Source organism: Tarenaya hassleriana, unplaced genomic scaffold (assembly GCF_000463585.1).
Source record: "Tarenaya hassleriana unplaced genomic scaffold, ASM46358v1 Cleome32, whole genome shotgun sequence".
Taxonomy (NCBI): domain Eukaryota; kingdom Viridiplantae; phylum Streptophyta; class Magnoliopsida; order Brassicales; family Cleomaceae; genus Tarenaya; species Tarenaya hassleriana.
In genome coordinates this window covers 475,505-495,984 of record NW_010966372.1, presented here as the reverse complement: position 1 = coordinate 495,984, position 20,480 = coordinate 475,505, and the positions used below count along the sequence as shown (strand labels likewise).

The window sequence follows — 20,480 nt, the reverse complement described above, 5'->3', positions numbered from 1 at the left end:
TGGCGGCAGTTGTGCAGCAGGCTTCTTCTAATAATTTTGTTGGTTCTTCTGTTCTTAACCTCTTGCAGAGCCAGGTAAAACTTAGCTTTAGTCGCAGACATGCTTATTCTCAAATCTCCCTTTTATATTTGGAACATGGCTTTCTTATTATCTTTCCTAAGTTGGACATATTTCATGCCTAGGCCAAAGCGATGGCTGGTGATAATTCAGTGAGGTCATTGCTGGAGAAAATGACTGAGTGTGCAAGCAATGCGTACCTGAGCATATTGGAAAGGTTTGTTTCCAAGTCTCAGCATGTGTCTTGCTTGCAAATTCTCCAATTTCTTCTCTATTCTTTTCCCCTTTTAATTATATCTGAGCTGCATGCAAAAAGGAAAAAAACTCAGTTCTTCATCATAGCTTTCTTTTTCTTGGAAGGATTCATCACATTTTAAGGCATTTTCTGAATTTATCTGTGTATATAGGTTAGCCTTTTCTGTCAGATGCTTCACGCTTTGCTCGAGGGCATCAACTCACTTGAATTTCATTTTTAAATTAGGTGGGTGTATGAAGGGGTCATTGATGATCCTTATGGGGAATTTTTCATTGCTGAGAACAAGTCTCTTAAAAAGGTACTTTGGTTTTTCCCAGAAGTATGTGCATAGCTGTTGATTTTTTTTTTATATTACAATTTCAATTTTTTTTCTGCAGGAGAGCCTGAGTCTGGACTCAACAGCTAAATATTGGAGCCACCGATACAGCCTCAAGGATGGCATTCCTAGCTTTCTTGCGAACATTGCAGCAACAATATTGACCACAGGGAAATATCTAAATGTGATGAGAGAATGTGGACACCATGTTCAGGTTAATGAGTCGTGGATGGCTTTGTCTTGTAATTAATTCCTATTGTTCAAGCAGTAAAGTTTCTTTATTCATGAAATCATATGTGACATTGGTTCTGATCGACAGGTTCCCATCTCAGAGAGATCTAAGTTAGCAATATTTGGTTCGAATCATCATTATCTTGGTTGCGTAAAGGCTGCTCACGAATTTGCAAGTGTTGAGCTCTTAAATCTCATAAAGGAAAAGGTGAGATTTTTTTTTAGTGCTTTAGCTTTTTAAATTATCTTCTATTGCTTCCCCTCTTCATTGCACCACTCACCGACCATGAATATATAAACAGTATGACCTCATTGGAAGACTCCGATCCATAAAGCACTATCTTCTTCTTGACCAGGTATACCTATTCTGTACTTCTCAATAAACGATTAGCTAATTTCATCAAGTATTTTCCAGGGACAAATTGCCAGTGTGAACGTGTTACTTATGGAATATGTAACCCTGTTGTTGATCTTCATTCAGCTAACTTCTAAATTATCAATCTAACAATTTTACAGGGTGATTTCTTGGTTCATTTTATGGACATCGCCCGAGAGGAGCTCAACAAAAAATCTAGTGAGATATCTGTTGAAAAGTTGCAGGTTTATCTCGGCTCTCTAGAGCACATCAACATAGAAAGCTAGCACTATTTTCAAAAAGTTAGAATTCTCTGCTTGTTGGCTGATATCTGAATGTATGCACTCTTGTAGTCTTTGTTAGATCTTGCTCTACGGACCACTGCAGCTGCCGCAGATCCTTGCCATGAGGACTTAACTTGTTGTGTGGTAAGCAGCAAATATTTTTTTTCTTGGACGAGATAACTTTGTGAACTAATATGCTTTGCTCTCATTTTGCGTGCTTATATCAGGATCGAGTTTCTTTGCTTAAGGCTTTGGGAACGCACAAGGAATCTGAACTTCAAGCAGTTTGTGATAGCAATGGTCTAGAGGACCCAGTGAGCATCACTGGTCTGGAGACATTTTCCTTGAGCTACAAGGTATGTTCTTATACTCTATTATTATTATTATTATTATTATTATTTTGTTTATAACCATCTCTCTGCATCTATATTTTAATTAAAATGCCTGCTAGTATATGTACTAGCCATTCAACAGTTGATATTTTTCTTGTTATTGTTTTGGAATATACAAAAAACTGTTTGTCAGACGTCAGAATGCATTTTCTACTCTCCCGATTGAGAATGTTGACTTTGTCATACTAAAAATGCTTCCTACTTAATATGATTGAAAGAAATCTACCCCATCACATATTATAGATTCCCTCTCTTGTGAATGTTGATTCTCTAGTTTAGCTATTTTTGGTTGTTGCTTTCTGTTTTCAGGTTCAGTGGCCATTGTCTATTGTCATATCAAACAAAGCCCTATCAAAGTACCAGTTGATTTTTAGCTTTCTCTTTCATTGCAAACATGTGGAACGCCAGCTTTGTGGAGCTTGGCAGACACATCAAGTATGGTTAATATTCTATGGGAGGCTTGCCAACTTTGTTTCTTAAGAAACACTGTATTCTCTTTTCCTCTCTTAACAAAATGATGTCTAATTGCGCAGGGTATTCGGTCTCTGAACTCCAAAGGGACGGCAATACCTAGATCATCCCTTCTCTGCCGTAGCATGCTTAAATTCATTAGTAGCCTTCTGCACTATCTCACTTTTGAGGTAAGTCTTACTTTTCTGCTTTTCTTTTTGTGTCTGCTTTGAGCATTTCTTTGCCCTGGGATTTGAAATTTCTTGGTTTCCCAATCTGTAAGGATTTTGCTTACAAATTTAGACCCTGGTTACCGTTGTGATTTTGGGTTGTAAGTTCTGGAAAGAGGTCGTCCTAGAATGTTTTATATGAGTGCTAAATCTTAAATAATGTGCTTCTATATAAAGATTTTGCTTAAATTTGTGGATGCTGCTCGCCTGTCATGATTTTGGACATAGTAAGCAATAAGATTATGCTAGACTAAACAATGCAATCAACATTTAGGGTTACGAGAAATAGCGATAGCTTATGCGGTGGTCATGCTAGCCTGAATCAGAGATTTAAAAACAAATTGGGTAGGAGTATCCTTATAAAGGATTACAAACTTATAACTCCAATTTCTTTTTCCATGGGGCATTGAGCAGATGTGATCGGTGTTTCTGTCCAGACCCAGTAAAAGAACTATGATGAAATAATAATTCTTTATGAGATCATTCTGGTTTTCGGTTTTGTACATCTTTTGTTCTCAAATGGCTCTCTAATGATGTAATTCCTCACCACCACGTGGGTTGTCTCTCTTCAGGTTCTTGAACCTAATTGGCATGTGATGCATGGTAGACTACAATCTGCGAAGAGCATAGACGAGGTATGTGTAGGACTTACTTCATTATAGTTTAGACTTTTATTCACTGGCTAAACATGTTTTCTTACATGTTTAAATGCTCTGATTCCCTACATTTACTTGTGTACCTTCTGACAGGTGATCCAGCATCACGACTTCTTTCTTGACAAGTGTCTGAGAGAATGTTTGCTTCTTTTGCCAGATGTGCTCAAGGTTTGTACTTCTATGTTTCCTTAATAACGAGGAAATTATACGAATTTGAACAGTTAGACTCTACAAATTATCAAATGAATGATTTAAAGAGAGATTTTACTAGCAGATGTGAGTATAAATGAAATGATTGTTGACAATGTCATTCATACTGTTCTCTCATGGGTTTTTGACAATGGGAATGTTTCATGTTACAGAAAGTGGAAAAGTTGAAATCGGTGTGCCTGCAATATGCTGCAGCCACACAATGGTTAATATCTTCTTCTATAGATGTCATTAACACCCAGTCTCCACAGAAGACAATGACAAACGACACAATTGTCAGAGAGTCCATATTGTAAGTAGTGAAAAGGTCGCAACTTTATGCAAAAGTCGTGTCCTTTACTCTCTTTTTTTCAATCTTCTTTTGTGTTTGCAGCAATTTCGAAAAGGAATTCAACTCGGAGTTGCAGAGCTTAGGACCGATCTTGAGCAAGAGCTCTCAGGCAGAACCATACTTGACTCATCTTGCGCAATGGATTCTTGGTGTTACTAAGGAGTGAATGAGAGAGAGATTGTGTTTCTAACACAGTCACACTACTATTCCTATTACCAAACCAGGGTGTAACTGGATTTTGTGGGGTGACACTGAGCAGTTTCATGTGTTCAAACTCAAAAGCTTAATGTATACACCAGTTACTTTGATGTGATGCCCAAGTGTCTTTTCTGGTTTTACACGAAGCTTCATTGATAAACCTTTTTAATTGTAGCCAATACATCTTTACTACGAGACACTCCAACAACTCCAGGACTCAGCCTGAGTCGAGCACAAAGGACAATAATTTGGAACTGAGGTGAGAAATTTTGACCTCTCAAGAGCCAATCCCAAAAGCTGTGTCCTTAAGAGACTTGAGGACTTCCAAGTAAGCCAACCTCTTTGCCGTATCTTTATGAGGGGCCTTGGATGTATGAACAAACGTTTCTCTATTGGCTTTAACCTCTACGGTGAAATAAGCCTTGCCGTTCTTGAAACCCTTTTCTTTCTTGATCTCGAAATGCTCTTTCTGGCATAACTCAGTCAATTCCCTCACAGGATGTATCTTGAGGGTCTCTGGAGTTACCATACACCCAAGAAGCGGCTGTATACTTGCAAACACTGCTTCTGTGTTGTATCCTGAGTCCACAAGGATTGCACCTGCTAGAGATTCTATCACATCTCCGAGAACCTGACAGCAATACAAAAAAAAAAAAAAAAAAAAAAAAACAAAGCCCAGAATAGTCCTAAGACAACAGGAAGAAAGAATATGAAACATATCCTTTCGTTGAGTTTGAAGGCAAAAGTGTAACCTTGGGAAAAGACGTTTCAGCTTCCCATCCAAAAGTTGAATCTGAAGGTAAATGTTCAAACTCATCAACTGTTCTGGTCATGTGCTTGTGGAGATCATGAGAAGCATGAAGAATATGCTTGTGCAGCTTTGCTTTCATTGCTGCCCTAGCATAATGGTCGTTGTTCACTGAAGCAGACCGCATATCGGTTAGCAATCCCGGAGACAGAAAAGGATATTTATCATACAGATACTTGGTAATAACATAATCCAACACCGAATCACCAAGGAATTCCAGCCGCTGCAACAGACAGAGATCACATATTACATCAACACAGTTCCAACGTTGTCTTGTCCTATGTAGAAACGCACAAGTGACCAGAAATGTACCTGATAGCATCTCGGAATCTCAGGAAGCATGTATGAACCATGAGTCAATGCCTCGACCAAAAGGGACCGATCCTGAAACTTGTAGTTTAATAGGGACTCGATGTAAAATACGTTAAGAAGCTTCTCAGCGGATGGCAGGAGCTCCCTCTGATACGGTACATTTGCGAAATTGACATTTATACCAACCCAATCCATAAACATCACAGCTTGAACCTCTCCCCCCTCACAGAGATATGCACCGATCAGCGCTTCCACAGCATCAGCCACACTCTTACGTTTCACATTTCTCTTCCTAACGACATATATGTTTCTCGAATCAGACAAGCTATCTTCTGTGAGAGTGTAGGCTTGACCAGGAACCATCCATGTTTTAGGTTCAAAACACTCATTGCGGATAAACCCCTGCAAGCACAAGAACAAAATATTCGGCTTTTTTTTCTGCACCAATAGATCATAAAATCTATATTGAACTTGCTTCAGATCTTGCCCACATGGCATGTTTTATTACACTGAAATTTTGGTGTCACGATTTTTCAACTCGGGGCCTCTTTTCTCGAGCAAGCATTTAGTTATTTAGAAGTATAAAAACAAGAAGGAACAGGATTGTCCAGGACTCGGTTCATGGAAAACCCGAAAATGTTGGAAAGTGGAATAGTAAGAAATGTCACCTGAAGTTTCTGCTCACATCCTAACTTGCAGAGCATTGCATTTTTAGTGATTCTTTCCCTCTTGGAACTAAGGAGGCCCTCATGATGATTTTGATAAACATTGAAAAGATGCTGACTAACGGCATATTTTAGAAACGAGTCCCCAAGCGTTTCAAGTGACTCCAGGTGGAACTGGTCTTGACACTTCTTTGTCGTAATTGCCTCCAGAATCTGTCAGACAACAAGGCAAAGCTTTTGTATATTATCTCATCGGAGTGTTATCACCTTTGAACTAATCAAATATTGTTTCTACCTTGATGGTAGGAACATTCACTTCTCTAGTGCTGTGCTCAAGATGCATCTTCTTGAGATTGTAAGCAATAAGCAAAGATTCCAGACGATACATTATAGACGGAACAAAAGAGAATGTATATATGGTATCAACTGATACCGGAGACAGAATGACACCACATAGTTCAGGAGGCAGTTCGACAAAATCTTGGTCAGGATCTGCCAAGGGAGTAATAAGATATGGTTTAAGCAAAGTATAGATTTTTTTTAAAAAAAGATCAGATTTGGGTTGGGTCAGCAATCAAACCTTTCTCCTTTCGCTTCCTGCCTCTATTGAAGTAATTATGCACAGTGAAAATGTGCCTCCCACGCAGCAGTGGTTCATCCACAAAACCTAGTTTGATCCCATGCCTGCAAGAAACTATAACTCATTAGGCCAAAAATAGATAAATAACAACCGATCTCAATCGCGCACATGTTTCTATTAACAATCCAAATCCAGAAGCATTGAGCAAAGACTAGAAATTTCCTGTTGTGGCATTCTAAGGAGGATAAAATTTCCCAAAAAAGTGTGTATTATCAAATATCAATGAACAAAAAACACATTACCGCTCCCAGTTTTGTTTAGTTAGCAATCATGTGCAAAAGGAACTTGCTAAACTTATACCGTGTCTGATAGTACTCCCTATAAGTCTGTCTGCTCCCATTCCTCAGCGACAACAAGGAATTTGCATTTAGATTCTCGAGAACACCAGTGATACAATAGACTTTTCCAGTATGCGGAGTGTAAACCAATGCGTTTTGTACTGCACAAACGCAAACCAAGCCGTCTTTTGCATGTAGAATGCGAGTAGCACCACAGGCACAAGAGCTGAAATGGCTTTCCTCAGCTCGGTGAAGAGAGAAATTCACAGATTTAATAACATTCCAATTGATATGAGATGTCTGATGCCCATGATTTGCTGGCAGTAGTAGAAAGTCAAGAGTTGGGCCATTTCTACACTGCAATCCATCTAACGCCTCGGTCAATGTTTCAGGATTATGATCCAAAAGAGTACGTAAAAGAGTTATCTGAAATCTTCTACACAAAAAAACCTGAAAAAAAAAAATAAGATATGCTGAACATCATTTGAAGTTCAAGAGAAAAATAATTTGAATCGAAAAACAAAAGGATGCAATACCTCTTCTTGTGTGAGGTGAAATACTCCAATGTACTTTAATGTCACAGTTATTGCACCCCCCTTGACTCCCAACTTAAAGCTCGTGGTTCCAATGTCATCTTCAAGCTCAGCTCTAGTGCCAAGTAAAATATCCTGAACATGAAAATCATCTGGATACCACGGCTTCAATCCTATCAGGTAAAAGTGGTACGTTGTCTTTGACTCTACTAAAAAATGGCCAATGAGCTCAGGGGGGAAGTAACATGGCTGCTCATCACTATAGGGATAACTACCTGCACAATTAAATCTTAAGGAATCTTCATTTATATAAAAATTAAGAAAAGATTAACAAGCACAAGTGGATTTGCAGAAACTTTACAAAGTTCTTGTGTAACAGTTTCCTCCACAACCATGTCAGGCACAAGATTATCGGTTAAAGCTCCAACTTTGTGAAGCTGCTTGCACGCTTCAAGACAGGCAGCTTTTTTTAGCATGTTACCATGACCATGAACTGTAACGGCTTTTAAAGGGCAACTCTTAGGAAGGTGAATGATGCAAGTACCATCCCTGTCTACATCAAACCTAGGAGCTGGTTTAAAGTACCTTACAGAGAAAATAAAAGACATATTTTAGCGATTTCCATAATCAGAGGCATAGAAACTGATGAAGCTGCAATAAGACTAACCCGTCAGATGGAAGCCTTGAGCAGTAGAAATATATTAAGTTAACACTTGAGCTTAGAGTTACACTTGCGCCCGTGCCGGCGACACGGTAGAATTCTTCACAGGTATCATCTGGAAGAGGTTGACAAGGAACAGAAGCGTGAAGCAAAGACTCTCTACGCATTATATTTCCACTGGAGAGATAGTTCATTAGCCGAGAGTGCGTAGACAGATCTCCACTGCGAGCGGAAATAAGACAGTTAAAAAACAGAAATATTAGAATCTTTGTGAGCGCCACATAGAGACGATCTCCAATGTCTCACTTTCATCGAAATTATATATTTTCTAAAATTTAAGAATTCATTAATAAACCTCTTCACCAGCATCAAATAGTCAGAATTCTGCATTCTAGCACGCCCTCGAGACTGTATAAAACTGCAAACAGTGGCTGAAGGGTCAAATCTAACAACCAGGTTGCAACTTTGCACATCCAAACCTTCCTCCAGAATGGATGTTGCTACTATAATGTTAACCTGTGAAAACATCTCCCAAACTTAGAAGTACAAAGTGGCAATAAGCAGATCACTCCCAACTGTTGATTTGAATTTGATCATACCAAGCCTTTACGGAAGTCTTCCACAATTTCATTTTGCTTTTTCCGAGTTTGGTATTGCAGTCCAGAGTTACTTCCTGCCATGTACTTGGTCTTCCAGTTATTGTACTTCGGGAAAATCTCAGCCAAAAGGGATCCCAGTACAGTGGCTACTAATACCCTTTCCACAAAAATGATACACCGTATGTTCTTCAATGCACTGTAACCATAACAAGGCAAGAGTTCAACCAAATAATAAAAATTAATCAAATAGTCCACACTTTCTACTCAAGAAATCATGCAGAGGGTGAAAGGAATCACAGTAACATGTAAACCCTTAATCAAATAGTCCACGCCTTCTACTTAAGTTCACATTGAAGAACAGAAAACGTGCATGAAACGCAAACCTATATTCAAGCAAAGACTCAACGAGGCAGACAGTCTTCGATGTCAGGAGACCCTCATCCAAGCTGGCATTTATGTTGTCTGATATACTCCACAAAGGATCTAAGACAAATGAAGAACCACAGAGGTGGAAAAAAATAAACAATAAATTTTATTTATCTCAAAATAGATTTGGTAGGGAAAAAGTACCAGAAGGTATGTAAGCTGAAAAAGCTTTGGAAGCATCAAGACAAAAATTTTGAATGAGTGCCTTGCTAGATGTATCTAGTTGGCCCCACGGGAAGAATTCATTTAGATTGGCAGACAAGGACTTGGTAGCCTGTTGTAATTAAGAAAATAAACTATATTTACTTTCCACAGACATCAAAAAACCTTAAAGCAGCAAACACAACAAATACCTTTAGCGCCAACCAAATTCCAAGTTCATCTAAACAATACAGTAGATTGGAACATATCTTTGACATTTTCGTCTCAATAGACCCAGCGATGGAGGGCTCCAGATCCAAGGAAGACACAAAAAGTCGATGCTGAGAACAAAGTGCATTGATTATCAGCATCAAATGTCCACTTTTATCATCGATTACACAATGACCTGAAGACAGGCACATGAGTGTTCCAGAATCTATTCAAGGGCATTCATAAGCAAACCACTCCTATTTTCCCATAATTCTGAGTTACTTTCCACTCCTTCAAAGGCACGGGCGTACCAAGACTTGACATTATACATGCAACAAATTGATTTGGCTTTCCAGTCAGCATCACTATATCGGAATAGTCCGCATAGCAAATATCAAGTATTAGGGTGAATACCTTTCTCTTCAAACGTACAAGCTCCTCCTCCAAGCTTGCACGCACCAAACATGGAATTTCCAGTTGCTGATAGAACTTGAATTTCGGTGTAGAAAATGGGATAAAGCCAGCAAGTACAGATTCAGAGACACATGTATACACCTTCATTAATTAGCAGAATCTTGTTACTAAGAATGAAACTGTAAGAAATTGCCTCATTGTAAGAAATTGCCTCATAAGTATCGTAACAGTAACTAAAAGCACTGGATCAAAGACAGACAGGGCAAATCAACGTTCAATACAGACAAGAAACTTTTGTAATTTCAGCCTCGGTTCAAGTATATTAACAAATGAGATAATGGTGCTGAACCAAACCATAGAAAACACAAGATGAACCAAAACAAGAAGATCTGTTCGTGTCGGATATTTGTCCCTTTGAGAAGCAAAACCTGTACATTAATGCAGGCTTGCTAGACATATTGACATATAAAGGTTAAATCATTGCATTATGAGTATGGCAGATAGAAAAATCAATTTTATCTTGCATATGTCTTAGGCAAGACGGAAGATAATATGCCTATCTTAAAAAAACGATAAAACGGGAAGAAAAATATAAACAGCATGTTTTCACAGAGAACAATTAACCTTCGAGTTCATAAGAGTCTCAAGCTCAAGAATATTTTTCCAGTAGCTTTCCAATTTTGCACCTGAGATTAAAAAAAATACAGAAACATCAAATGCAGAAAAGAAAAAGACAATCAGAAACCAGAAGAAAATCTATAATACAGTCAATAAAGACGATTATGCGAGACAAAGTGTATACCCTTGGTTTTCACAGGGGATGCAGTCATCCCAAATATTCGTGGAATGCTCAAAGTTCCAGATTTTAACTCCTCGTGATAAAAATCCTACATGAGAAAATCACAATATTGTCAAAAAACATATGAGATATCACTTTCAAGTACCATATTTTACTGTTTGAAAAGCAATGCGGTCTTTTTCCCTATAATCACCAGATTTGGACTAAATGTGTGTTTTATATCTGACAATGTCGGGCAGATGCACTATATCAGAAATTACATACAATGGCATAAGAAACTTGCAGTGGATCATCAATTAGCAACGTTCACAGGAGAAACGTTACAGAGAAAACAAAATCACAACAAGAGCACAGATTAGACAAAATGCAAATAAGTAAACAGAACGAAAGAGTATGATGAACTGCTGACCTTCATGATACAAGCATAGGGGTGATTTCCCCTAGCATGGTGACACTCATCAAATATTAGAACCTTTATCAGGTTTAACTTTAGAAAACTGTGCCTTAATGCATTGAGCAAAATGGCAGGGGTCATCACAAACACCTGCAGTGAGTTGCCAAAATGATATAATTCACAGTTCATGGTGAATTTACGAACTGATTAAAAAAAACATCCTATAATCCTAAACCCTTAAGCAAACTTCCAAACAACTGAAGGGGAGGAGCCAAAGCCGTACATAGAGTCAAAACATGAGCAATTAGGCGAATTTCACATAATTCAGAGATAGTCCTCGACCTGGCTACTCAGCTCTAAATAGTAGATAAAACTTGACAAAATCTACATGAAACAGGGAGCAACCAAACCAGAACATATATCACGTGCATCTTAGTGTAGAGGGTCCACAAATGAAATGAGCTATAACCACTCTATACACATAAAGAGTATCAAACCTCATATTTATCAACTTCTTGTTTCCAAGTCGAAGCATCCCAAAAGTCGACACCCATATCTCCCCAGTACATACCCACTTGAAGATCAGTATGCAATCTCAGGGCTTCAGCTTGCTAACCAACATAAAGTGATTCAAGGAAACTGTTGAGTAAACAACTGGAGCAAGAAGACAAATTGCAGACAAGAATGTTTATCTCATGAGATAAAAGATAGTCCAGACATTTCACAAACAGTACGAGAAAAGATCACTTCTGCTAGTTATTTCATTTAATTCCTAACAGAGATATAGTGTAAAAGTTTCTTTCAAAAATATGCATTGCAAGTAAGAGCATAAACCCAGGAATTCACAAAGATACACATACAAGACACGAACATACAAGTGTAAACAAATACGTAATCTTCACCAAAGCTACTAAGGCCATAAGCATAAACCAAAAGATAGAGATAATAGCATACTTGAGTGACAAGCACCACTTGAGGAACCAAGAAGACTGCAAAGTGGGGAGAAGGCTTGCGGAAAAGGTGAGCATAGCTTCGAAGAAGCATAATCGCAATCAGGGTCTTGCCAGAACCGGTCTCCAAGAACACTATTGTGTTCTGCTTAATTGCTTTCTCAAGCGCCTCAACCTGATAACTGATTAAAAAAAAACAGACCATATAAAAAACGTGAACAGACAGATTAATAATATATGCAAAATACAAGGGAACTCCAAACGCTCTGCTCAACTAATCACTGGAAGTTTCAAATACATGAGTTGGAACTTGGAACTCATGTTATCGAGATTTACATTCAAATTGTACATATATACTCTCCATTGTGATTATAGGTAAAACCTATGATATGTCAAGAAGCCGAGACAAATGCGTCATGATCAAAGGTTGTAACTTTTTTCCTACCTTCGCTTGAAGAATTTTTCCAACCAGCGAACCAAATCCATACAAAATACGACCAGAAAAAAGAGAGAAAAGAAACACCACCTTCTCGCAAATGGTAAAGCACATGCAGAAAGCTGATCGCTGCTCTGTATTTCCATGCCCACAGCATCCATGGCAATCTAAAACGCCAACGAAAGTTCAAGAATAGAATCAGCAAACTCAGAACAGAAAGAGCAAAACCCAATACTCAGTCGCTGTCTCTCCACTTGTTTGCAGACAAAAAATGAACTTCTCCAACAAATCACAAAACAAACTTGAGAATGAGAATATGAAAGAAGAAAAGTGGAGGGACGGGAACAAAAGTTACAAAATCAAAGTCCCATTCCAAGCAAGCAACGTATAAAAACCAAAATTTTCTGTTCTCAGGTTTAAAATAAGGGACGAAACCCTCTAATCAACGCCATGAAAACACTCAAAATCACCATACTTCAATACTAAGTTTCCACAATTAAACGTAAACCAAACCCCTCTTCGCCGCACAAACTGAAGAAAAAAAAAAGGAGTGCAGAAGGAAAAAAAAAGAACCCAGGCGAAAGCCCTTCATCAGAAAGACAACACCCTGATAAAGGAATTCCTGCCTGAATGAACAGTCTGTAGCGCTTCTACTCTGCAATAATTATTATTAAAAAAAATAACACAAATGATTCGCCGGAAAAAACGTAAATAGAGGAACTAACCGGCGGTCAATATGAGAAAAACCCCGAAATCGCAGCAATGGAGGCGGTAACAGAAAACTTGCAGGACATGAGAGAGAAGAAGAAGAAGATGGAGAGGTCTTCAAATAGAGCTTTTCTCCTTCTTGAAGAAGGAACTTGCTGTGGAAGGATCGCATTTTATAGGAAAACGGAATTCGAGAGAGGAGACTGACAAGACCCTCCCCGTACAAGAATCTGTACCGCTTCTACTCTACAATAATTATTATGAAAAAAAATAATACAAAGAATGGGACAAAAACCCAAAACCAAATTCATGAGCGTTGATTAAAGTCTTCAGCCCTTTGGGAAAAATCTCGCCTTTACTTGGTCGGCAATCATATAGTACAAATCCAAAATAATTACCTTTATTCGTTTCCGGAATTAAAGTTCAGATCTTTCTTCCTTATTGGCAATGCCATCTCTTGAAAGACTTTTTGGGACATTTTAAAGTTCAGACTTTTTTTTAATAATGTTAGGCAATGCCACAATCCTTTCATTTTTTTCAAATAGGATGGCCGGTTATCACCTTAGTCTGGAGGTTCAAATAGAGAAAGAATCTAACTTTTGCGGGAGTTAATAGTCACTTATGTCATGGGCAAATTTCATCTGAACCCCAGGATTCTTACTTTAGCCTTGTATTGAATCACCTATCATTCTAATCCACTAGAAAGGAAGAGGGAAAACCTAGAAAAGCTGTGTCTCGGTGATCTGGCAAGATTTTTCAGACAACCTGATCAGATCATGCAAGAAATGATACCAATCCTCCAACAGGGATCTCGAAATGCTCATTGAACTTTCTGGGTTTTGCAGAATCGGCAACAATGGAAACTGCGAAACTGTAGACAGGAAAACGAAGGACTGGGTTCACCTCATATGCTTAAACAAGAGCCTAACTGCTCTGTAAGAGAGAAGACAACGCTCTCAGACAGGACGTCCAAGTATAGATGTAGAACAAAAGGACACATCCAGTACACGGCCATGGAAGCCAGCAGCAGAGGTTTCCGCATCAGCCTTCCATTAGAAAAGAACAACGAAAGGCAATCTCTTCTTTCATCGACCATCCTCTTTCTTACCAGAGACAGGTACTGTTGTGGTTTGAGCCGAAGATCTCTCGATTTCACACTCGAATCTCACCGAAAAAACGAAGAACGAACAAGAAACGAAAAAGGACACGGATTGAACGAGTTCGGCCACCGAGCCTTGCTCGGCCCTACGTCTCGGGAAGAGGAGGAACTTTATTAGGACGCAATAACGAAAAGAACCCGCCGGAGACGGTGGTTCTCGGCCACAGTCTTGAAGAACCAGAAGAGAGGGAGAGTGACAGCTGCGCGTACACACGAGCACAGGAGGAAAAAACACAAAACCCTAATTGCCTTTTGGCTACCGAATTACTAAATTGCCCTTAATGAATGGTCTATGGCTCTATGCTCTTTGCTCCTATGTGGGCCCTATGTGGGTCCAGCGTTTGCAGAAGAATATTCCCATCAGATGCCTCGTGAACTTGTGACAGGCCACCCCCACGATAGTCATGTATACACCCTCCTGTCACTTCCGCACGCAGAAAACGCATGAGATAGTTCATGTATTGTATGCGCATGCAACCGAACCAAACCACATGAATTATGAGGAGGCATTGTAGAATTAATCCACAATATAAGGATAATCAATCCCTTGATTACTGGGTACGCGTATTCCGTCTAACGAGCATGCATTTTGGGACAAGGAAACCGTAGAAATAGATACAAATACAGAGCCGAACCAAAGGATCGGGTCATACAAGGGCAGCCGAGGGACCTTACAGCAAGAAAATTGCTCGAAGAAGAAGCATTTGCACGTGCCCTCGTTACAGATTGTAAAAAGAACGGGCTTGAATCATAAAACTCTGGCTACGCCTTCCACTATTAGGGAGTGAGAGACGAGACCACATGCCGGCACTCACGCACGTGACATGCTAAGGATGGTTACGTGAAACTTGAATCACATTAGTCATGAGAACATGAAAATTTGGCCATAAAGCTGAAAATCCGAATAATGAAAGTCTGACGAAATAAAAACCGTCCGAGGATGCAAGAACAGTTCACACAAAGCAAGAAAAATAGCGTTATTTTCTTTTTCTACTACCCATTCTTTCTATGTGTCTCTCCAAACAGTGAACGTCGATGAAGCCCCTCCACTGTACATGTTAGAACCAACGGCTGCAACATTAGGAACCCCCATCGGCAAATCCCTCTCCGACGATGCCGCTTGCTGTGCAAGGCAATACGCGTTTCTTGCATCGCAAGTAACGTCAGGCACGCTGTATACACTGCCATTGATCATCACGTTCTCGTTGGAAAGAACCGATGTGGCCATAGGGACAACGAATCCGCTGTTCCTGCCACCGTACCCAGCTCCTTGGTAGCCACCAAACCCGTCCTCACGTCCACAGATAGTCACTGAATCGCTTGAACCCATCACGAGACTGGGCGAGCTATCGAAGAAATGCTGAAACCCGTGGCTCGGCTTAAGCTCGGAATCCTGTTCTTGGTGGCACCAATCTCGGCCCTGTCCGATTCCGACATCGTATCTTGGCAACGAGCTGCTCAGAAGCTGTCCTTGATTAGGGAGATGAAACGAGATGGAAGGCCAAAGGTTGTTGACTCCACTTGCAGTGTTGAGGGAACTTTCTTCGTCTGAAACGGTACTCGCAATTGTCATCTGTTCAGTGGTACTTTCTCTGAGTCGTTTAGAAGCGCTCCCAATGGGAAGAGTCGGGCTCTCGAGAATGGCCTTAACGTTGTATCTGTTCATGTCGAAGTTCGTCACTGCGTTCAATCCCCGGAATCTGATGGCCGCTATGTCGTACGCCTCCGCGGCCTCTTCTTGCGTGCCTATTGCATATATGTATAATTGTTATCCCAATAGTCAGCGTGCGGAATTTAAATGTTTTAACTGATGAAATATACCATTAGGGATGGATTGAAATATAAATTTAAGAAATTTGTGTGTGTATATATGCACATGGACTTACTGAAAGTTCCCAAGTAGAGATCTTTGTTGCCCGCGACTCTACCAATCCTTGCTTGCCACCTCCCGTGCTGATGATGCCTTTTTTTTTCACGTCCAATTACAGCAAGTTGCGTGACTTACAATGTCAGAATATTACTTATAGTATATATTTACACACCCGAAAAATTCGACATTTACTTTCGTATACGATCTATTAATTCACCTTGTTACTCCGCGATACATGGACGCACCACGAGAGAACCCACTGCTCTTCCTGCATGCATATACGTATTTACGTATTCTTAGTAATAATAAATTAATAATAAAGGTAAACAACTTGCTATTACGGGAATCAATATCACGCAATGCACTTCACCTTGAACCATAGACGAAATAATATCGTATACGATTATAATGATCTCGAGAATCTCAAAACTAAATAATATCGTATACAATATTGTATATTTCTACATGTGATGTTCATCAAGTACTGGAACGTAACATATCCCATTATCAAGTCAAATTACCTCCTCAAGGATGCAACATACTCCTGTCTTGTCATGTGCTTCATCTCTTCGATCTCTTTCTCATAATCACCTATCTACGTATCAATAAATAAAAAGCATGGAACAATACGCGTTATATTAAAAAAAAAATATAATACATACCAATAAATACAAAATATGGAACAATGCATTAAAATTATTATTGAAAGCGAAATACCGGGAAGTTGGTAGTCGTTGTGGTGCCCCAATATTTAAGTGCGGCTAAATCGTAAGCCCTAGCAGCTTTTTCTTCTTTGTCATAACCTCCTGAAGACCATCACAATGCAGAGACATATTCACCAACGGCATATATATATATATGTATATATGTAACTGCATAAATATATATACATACATATACAAGTTCTGAATAAGTACTTAATTTCATATATTCACGTACCTAGATAAACTGCGAACAAAGAGACAGAGAGAGATCCAACAAGCCGGGCCATCAAGAAAATGAAAAACCCTAGAGTCAGTCATATATATATATAATTCAAGTCTCGACGACTTCAATACTGATCATATGGATATTGGATATATAAAAATATATATATATATACGTACGTGTGTGCGTGTATATGTGTTAGGAGTAGGTACCTTGTCTTCCCTTCCGAGTTTGGCCTTCTCTTTTGGAACTGTTGTCCCATAAATGTGCCTCGTATCTACCCGTCCATCTGTGCCTGTTCAACAATCGTACATGCATAAATAAATCAACAAGAGACTGACAATATCATTGATTTGAATGTCGCAATATACATTGAAACGGGAAAAAAAAATCATTTCCTCTATTTGGTACCAACCGACACAAACTTGTGTATATACACAGTCCCCTTTCGGTGTACCACAAGACCAAACCACCCTCGATTTGATCCAACTCCAAAGATATACACACATACATACATATAATTCATATATATATATACAGAGAGAGAGACAGAGATTTCCTCGGTATATAGACGTCCATATACATATATACAAACCTTGTTACACCGCGGTATATAGACGTCCTCTGTCCGAAACTGTCGACAGCTTTCCTCGGCACGGCTTCTAAACCAACAGTGGTCTCTGACAACGTCTTCTCTTGGACAGCACTATCACAACTATCGTGTTTCATATCATTATCGGTGTTGTTATTTTTGTTGTCGGAAGACGAGCTCATAGAAAGAGACAAGCCTCGTGCACCGCCATGGCCGTCAACGTTGTTCTCAGCATAATTCGCCGGTTGGTCACGCAGCCAAGTCTTCACCATTGAAAGCCCAAACGAGCCACCGCCTCCGCCGCAGTTTCCATAGTTTATGGCGTTATCCTCGTTGATGTTAATGCTGTCGTAAACGGCGGTTTGGTTGAGACCAAAGAAGTTCTCAAGCTTCGGACCATTTTGACTATTGCATGCACCGCCATTGATGTTCCACTCTGGAGAACATTGACAGGAAACACTTACGAATTTTTTCCACCATTACTAAACGGATCTTTGTAAAGTCGCGATCTTTGGTAAAAATATGCATCCAAATAATACTGATATTAACAATAACAATAATACAGTTTAATGTGATTTGAACAAACATTAAACCCTATTTTGATTTTTTTTTCTTATGGAAAAACTCGAAAGGGGAACTAAACAAACACAAAAACGAAATAGATAAACGTGCGGTCTCTGTGCTGCGTGCATTGAAAGAAGAGGAAAAAACAATAAATAAAAAAAGAGGGAAAAAACCTCGGGAGTGACTATTGTTGTCTCTGGTGAAGGGGTCGAGGAGGGCAAAAGGGGAAGGAATCGCGGGCACGGCGACGGCGGCAGAGGACTCGTCTGCGGCGAGATCGAAGCAATCTCCGGGGACATCCACGGCGGAGGAGAAGCCGTGGCCACGGTGGGTTTGATCTTGATCATCATCACGAGGAGAGAGAGATGAGAAACCCAACCAGTTGTTCATGTGAGTCATATGATCTAACTTAGAGAGAGAAAGAGAGAAGATGAACACTTTTTTTTTGTTTATGATTCCTTGGAATACTAAATATGAATTTGGAATGAGAATATGAAGGAGAAAAGAAGAAGAACCGATTTAGGGTTCATGCATGAAGAGAAAGAGAGAGTTTTTGGCGAGTTACTAGAGAGAAGAGAGGAGCGAGAAGAAGAAGAAGAAGAAAAGTCAAAAAAATCATGTTCATTTCTTCCGATGCAGCACATATATATATATAATAATAATAATTCCAAATATTCTGCATGAGGAAAAAGAAAGATAGTCGGTCGAAGGTCGATTAAGGGGCATTATTAATTACATTTCGGGATAATCTACTATGTTTTAATGACCATTAATTAAGCAGTCAAAAACCCTAATAACTCTCTCTCTATATACATGCAAATAATTTAAGTAAAAAACAAACAAAAAAAGAACAAAAGGGTACACGAGGACCAATAGTAAAATCCAAATTCCACATGCTGTCGGGGAAAATAAACAGTATTTCTCAAAGTTTTTTTTTTGTAATTGGTAGTTCTCAAAGTTACAAACCCGAAACAAGCAAAATAAGGAATCTACGAATCCACACACACACACATCATAATTGATAATCACATATATATATATATATCAACGCATATATATGTGATATAGACACAGGCAGAGAGAGCAAATCACAGTAGTACGTGCTTATCTTATCTTCATCCAAAGTATATATTATAAATAATTTAATATAGTTTAGACCAGAGATTAGAGGGTAATAGGGTGAACACATGGGTCAATGAGAAGACAGAGGGCATGTGGTTATATCCTTAAAATAATAAACGTGCATTACAAACTTTGGACTTTCCTTGTAAGATACTTTCGCTCAATCTGTGGATACCCCTTTGTTTATATTTTCGCATTCCCCTCCATTATTTCCAATATATACGCCTTCTAGAATGCTTCGTACCTACAAACCGTATGACCATTTTACTTAGTACTATATATATATATATATATATATGATATAATGGTAATTATTGTCCACCGAAATAGTGACCAAGAAATATAAAAGGAAGAGACGAAATTAAAGAAAAACTATAAGGAAAAAGGGAAAAGAAAAAAGAGACCCTCACCCATATTATTAAATCATATGCCCAGTTGGATTTTGTCAGTTAAATGCAGCTCTACCACTCCTCTACCCAATATCTTTACATTGCCCCATGCATGCACATATACATATATATATATATGTATATATTCACATCCCTATGTGTAAAATTCATACCAAAACACACACACATATAGGTACATACCAGCAAACGAGCAAATTGAGTGATATATACATACATATACATATGTGTGTGTGTATGTATTTGCGCATACATTGTATGAATGAGAAATGATGAGGGCCTGCAGGAGGTCTGCCTGCGCCCGCCCGAAAACCCATAACACTATCACATTGCATCAACCTGCAGTGGCTTTGGCATGCATTCCTTTTGAATTATATATACAAATTATACACGTATATATGAAAATTTGATATTATTTTGGTATTTTTTTTAATTCAAAAGTCAAATAATCAAGTCGCTCGCCCGCTTCAACCGGGGGATCACACTCCATATCTGCCTCTTTTGCTGTGCTTTACAAGGATCCATGCATGCCTGACATACATATTTTTCCCTTTTTTAGCTGGTGTTTTTTTTCCTTATATATTTATTTATTTTTCTATCTATTAGGTAAATAAATCAATCATGCTAGCAAGTGATTGGTCATTTATCGAATTCCATTTATGTAACATAACCAAACAATAGAAATGAATATATATATATATACACACATTATATATAAAATTACAACAAATAAGGCAAGAACTTAGAAATTGTTGGTCTTGTCAATACAATCAAACATCAACCAGTCCCACGTCTAATTAAACCATGCATGCTTCTGTACAAAGAGGTTCATGTAAGACCATTTATTCATACAACTCACATATACATACATATTAATACAACTTGTGGGGGGGGGGGGG

The 20,480-nt window shown here is 38.9% G+C and overlaps 4 protein-coding genes across 11 annotated transcripts in view; 2 read left to right on the top strand and 2 right to left on the bottom strand.

Moving 5' to 3' along the window:
• Positions 1 to 4,081, top strand: part of LOC104820850 (gamma-tubulin complex component 2) — a 7,444-nt gene extending 3,363 nt beyond the window's left edge. For both annotated transcript variants that reach the window (XM_010551475.2, XM_010551476.2), the window contains exons 9-23: positions 15 to 74; positions 183 to 274; positions 539 to 611; positions 691 to 843; positions 949 to 1,068; positions 1,163 to 1,216; positions 1,377 to 1,460; positions 1,569 to 1,643; positions 1,727 to 1,855; positions 2,201 to 2,326; positions 2,425 to 2,532; positions 3,144 to 3,206; positions 3,321 to 3,395; positions 3,590 to 3,729; positions 3,811 to 4,081. In XM_010551475.2, the coding sequence (XP_010549777.1) occupies positions 15 to 74; positions 183 to 274; positions 539 to 611; positions 691 to 843; positions 949 to 1,068; positions 1,163 to 1,216; positions 1,377 to 1,460; positions 1,569 to 1,643; positions 1,727 to 1,855; positions 2,201 to 2,326; positions 2,425 to 2,532; positions 3,144 to 3,206; positions 3,321 to 3,395; positions 3,590 to 3,729; positions 3,811 to 3,934 (1,476 nt within the window). In that variant the 3' untranslated portion in view covers positions 3,935 to 4,081. The remainder of the gene's footprint in view (positions 1 to 14; positions 75 to 182; positions 275 to 538; positions 612 to 690; positions 844 to 948; positions 1,069 to 1,162; positions 1,217 to 1,376; positions 1,461 to 1,568; positions 1,644 to 1,726; positions 1,856 to 2,200; positions 2,327 to 2,424; positions 2,533 to 3,143; positions 3,207 to 3,320; positions 3,396 to 3,589; positions 3,730 to 3,810) is intronic.
• Positions 4,082 to 4,114: 33 nt separating this feature from the next.
• Positions 4,115 to 14,305, bottom strand: LOC104820849 (endoribonuclease Dicer homolog 2). 3 transcript variants are annotated; one of them, XM_010551473.2, is made up of 23 exons: positions 13,660 to 14,305; positions 12,323 to 12,399; positions 11,801 to 11,978; positions 11,344 to 11,457; positions 10,862 to 10,996; positions 10,456 to 10,540; positions 10,278 to 10,339; positions 9,654 to 9,794; positions 9,242 to 9,370; positions 9,033 to 9,162; positions 8,846 to 8,945; positions 8,463 to 8,658; positions 8,219 to 8,379; positions 7,870 to 8,085; positions 7,564 to 7,787; positions 7,206 to 7,477; positions 6,692 to 7,119; positions 6,332 to 6,435; positions 6,047 to 6,243; positions 5,755 to 5,964; positions 5,087 to 5,488; positions 4,719 to 4,997; positions 4,115 to 4,597 (listed from the first exon to the last, which is right to left on the bottom strand). In XM_010551473.2, exons 2-23 carry the CDS (start codon positions 12,391 to 12,393, stop codon positions 4,244 to 4,246), a joined length of 4,188 nt encoding a protein of 1,395 aa, XP_010549775.1. In that variant the 5' UTR covers positions 12,394 to 12,399; positions 13,660 to 14,305; the 3' UTR covers positions 4,115 to 4,243. The 3 variants fall into 3 exon arrangements, with proteins under 3 accessions (XP_010549775.1, XP_010549772.1, XP_010549776.1); XM_010551470.2 differs by lacking the exon at positions 13,660 to 14,305 and adding an exon at positions 12,958 to 13,636; XM_010551474.1 differs by lacking the exons at positions 10,862 to 10,996; positions 13,660 to 14,305 and adding an exon at positions 12,958 to 13,636.
• A 666-nt stretch (positions 14,306 to 14,971) lies between these two features.
• Positions 14,972 to 18,564, bottom strand: LOC104820848 (AP2-like ethylene-responsive transcription factor BBM2). The gene is made up of 9 exons (XM_010551469.1): positions 18,226 to 18,564; positions 17,492 to 17,924; positions 17,109 to 17,191; positions 16,909 to 16,917; positions 16,687 to 16,775; positions 16,491 to 16,564; positions 16,187 to 16,237; positions 15,986 to 16,062; positions 14,972 to 15,845 (listed from the first exon to the last, which is right to left on the bottom strand). Exons 1-9 carry the CDS (start codon positions 18,449 to 18,451, stop codon positions 15,106 to 15,108), a joined length of 1,782 nt encoding a protein of 593 aa, XP_010549771.1. The 5' UTR covers positions 18,452 to 18,564; the 3' UTR covers positions 14,972 to 15,105.
• A 25-nt stretch (positions 18,565 to 18,589) lies between these two features.
• Positions 18,590 to 20,480, top strand: part of LOC104820847 (putative RNA-binding protein Luc7-like 1) — an 18,360-nt gene continuing 16,469 nt past the window's right edge. For 4 of the 5 annotated variants that reach the window (XR_772986.1, XR_772985.1, XM_019203386.1 and 1 more), the window contains exon 1: positions 18,590 to 18,601. The gene's annotated coding sequence lies outside the window, so the exon portion shown is untranslated. The remainder of the gene's footprint in view (positions 18,602 to 20,480) is intronic. The other variant, XM_010551467.1, reaches the window with a different exon arrangement.

Excerpts from the sequence above, each read along its gene's own strand:
- LOC104820849 (XM_010551473.2), bottom strand. The coding sequence starts at position 12,393 with ATGGATGCTGTGGGCATGGAAATACAGAGCAGCGATCAGCTTTCTGCA. Across the intron at positions 9,795-10,277 it reads AGACTCTTATGAACTCGAAG|GTGTATACATGTGTCTCTGA; the intron begins GTTAATTGTTCT and ends TAATTAATGAAG. Across the intron at positions 7,120-7,205 it reads TTCACCTCACACAAGAAGAG|GTTTTTTTGTGTAGAAGATT; the intron begins GTATTGCATCCT and ends TTTTTTTTTCAG.
- LOC104820848 (XM_010551469.1), bottom strand. The coding sequence starts at position 18,451 with ATGACTCACATGAACAACTGGTTGGGTTTCTCATCTCTCTCTCCTCGT. Across the intron at positions 17,925-18,225 it reads CAACAATAGTCACTCCCGAG|AGTGGAACATCAATGGCGGT; the intron begins GTTTTTTCCCTC and ends AATGTTCTCCAG. Across the intron at positions 16,063-16,186 it reads ATGTATCGCGGAGTAACAAG|GCATCATCAGCACGGGAGGT; the intron begins GTGAATTAATAG and ends TGAAAAAAAAAG.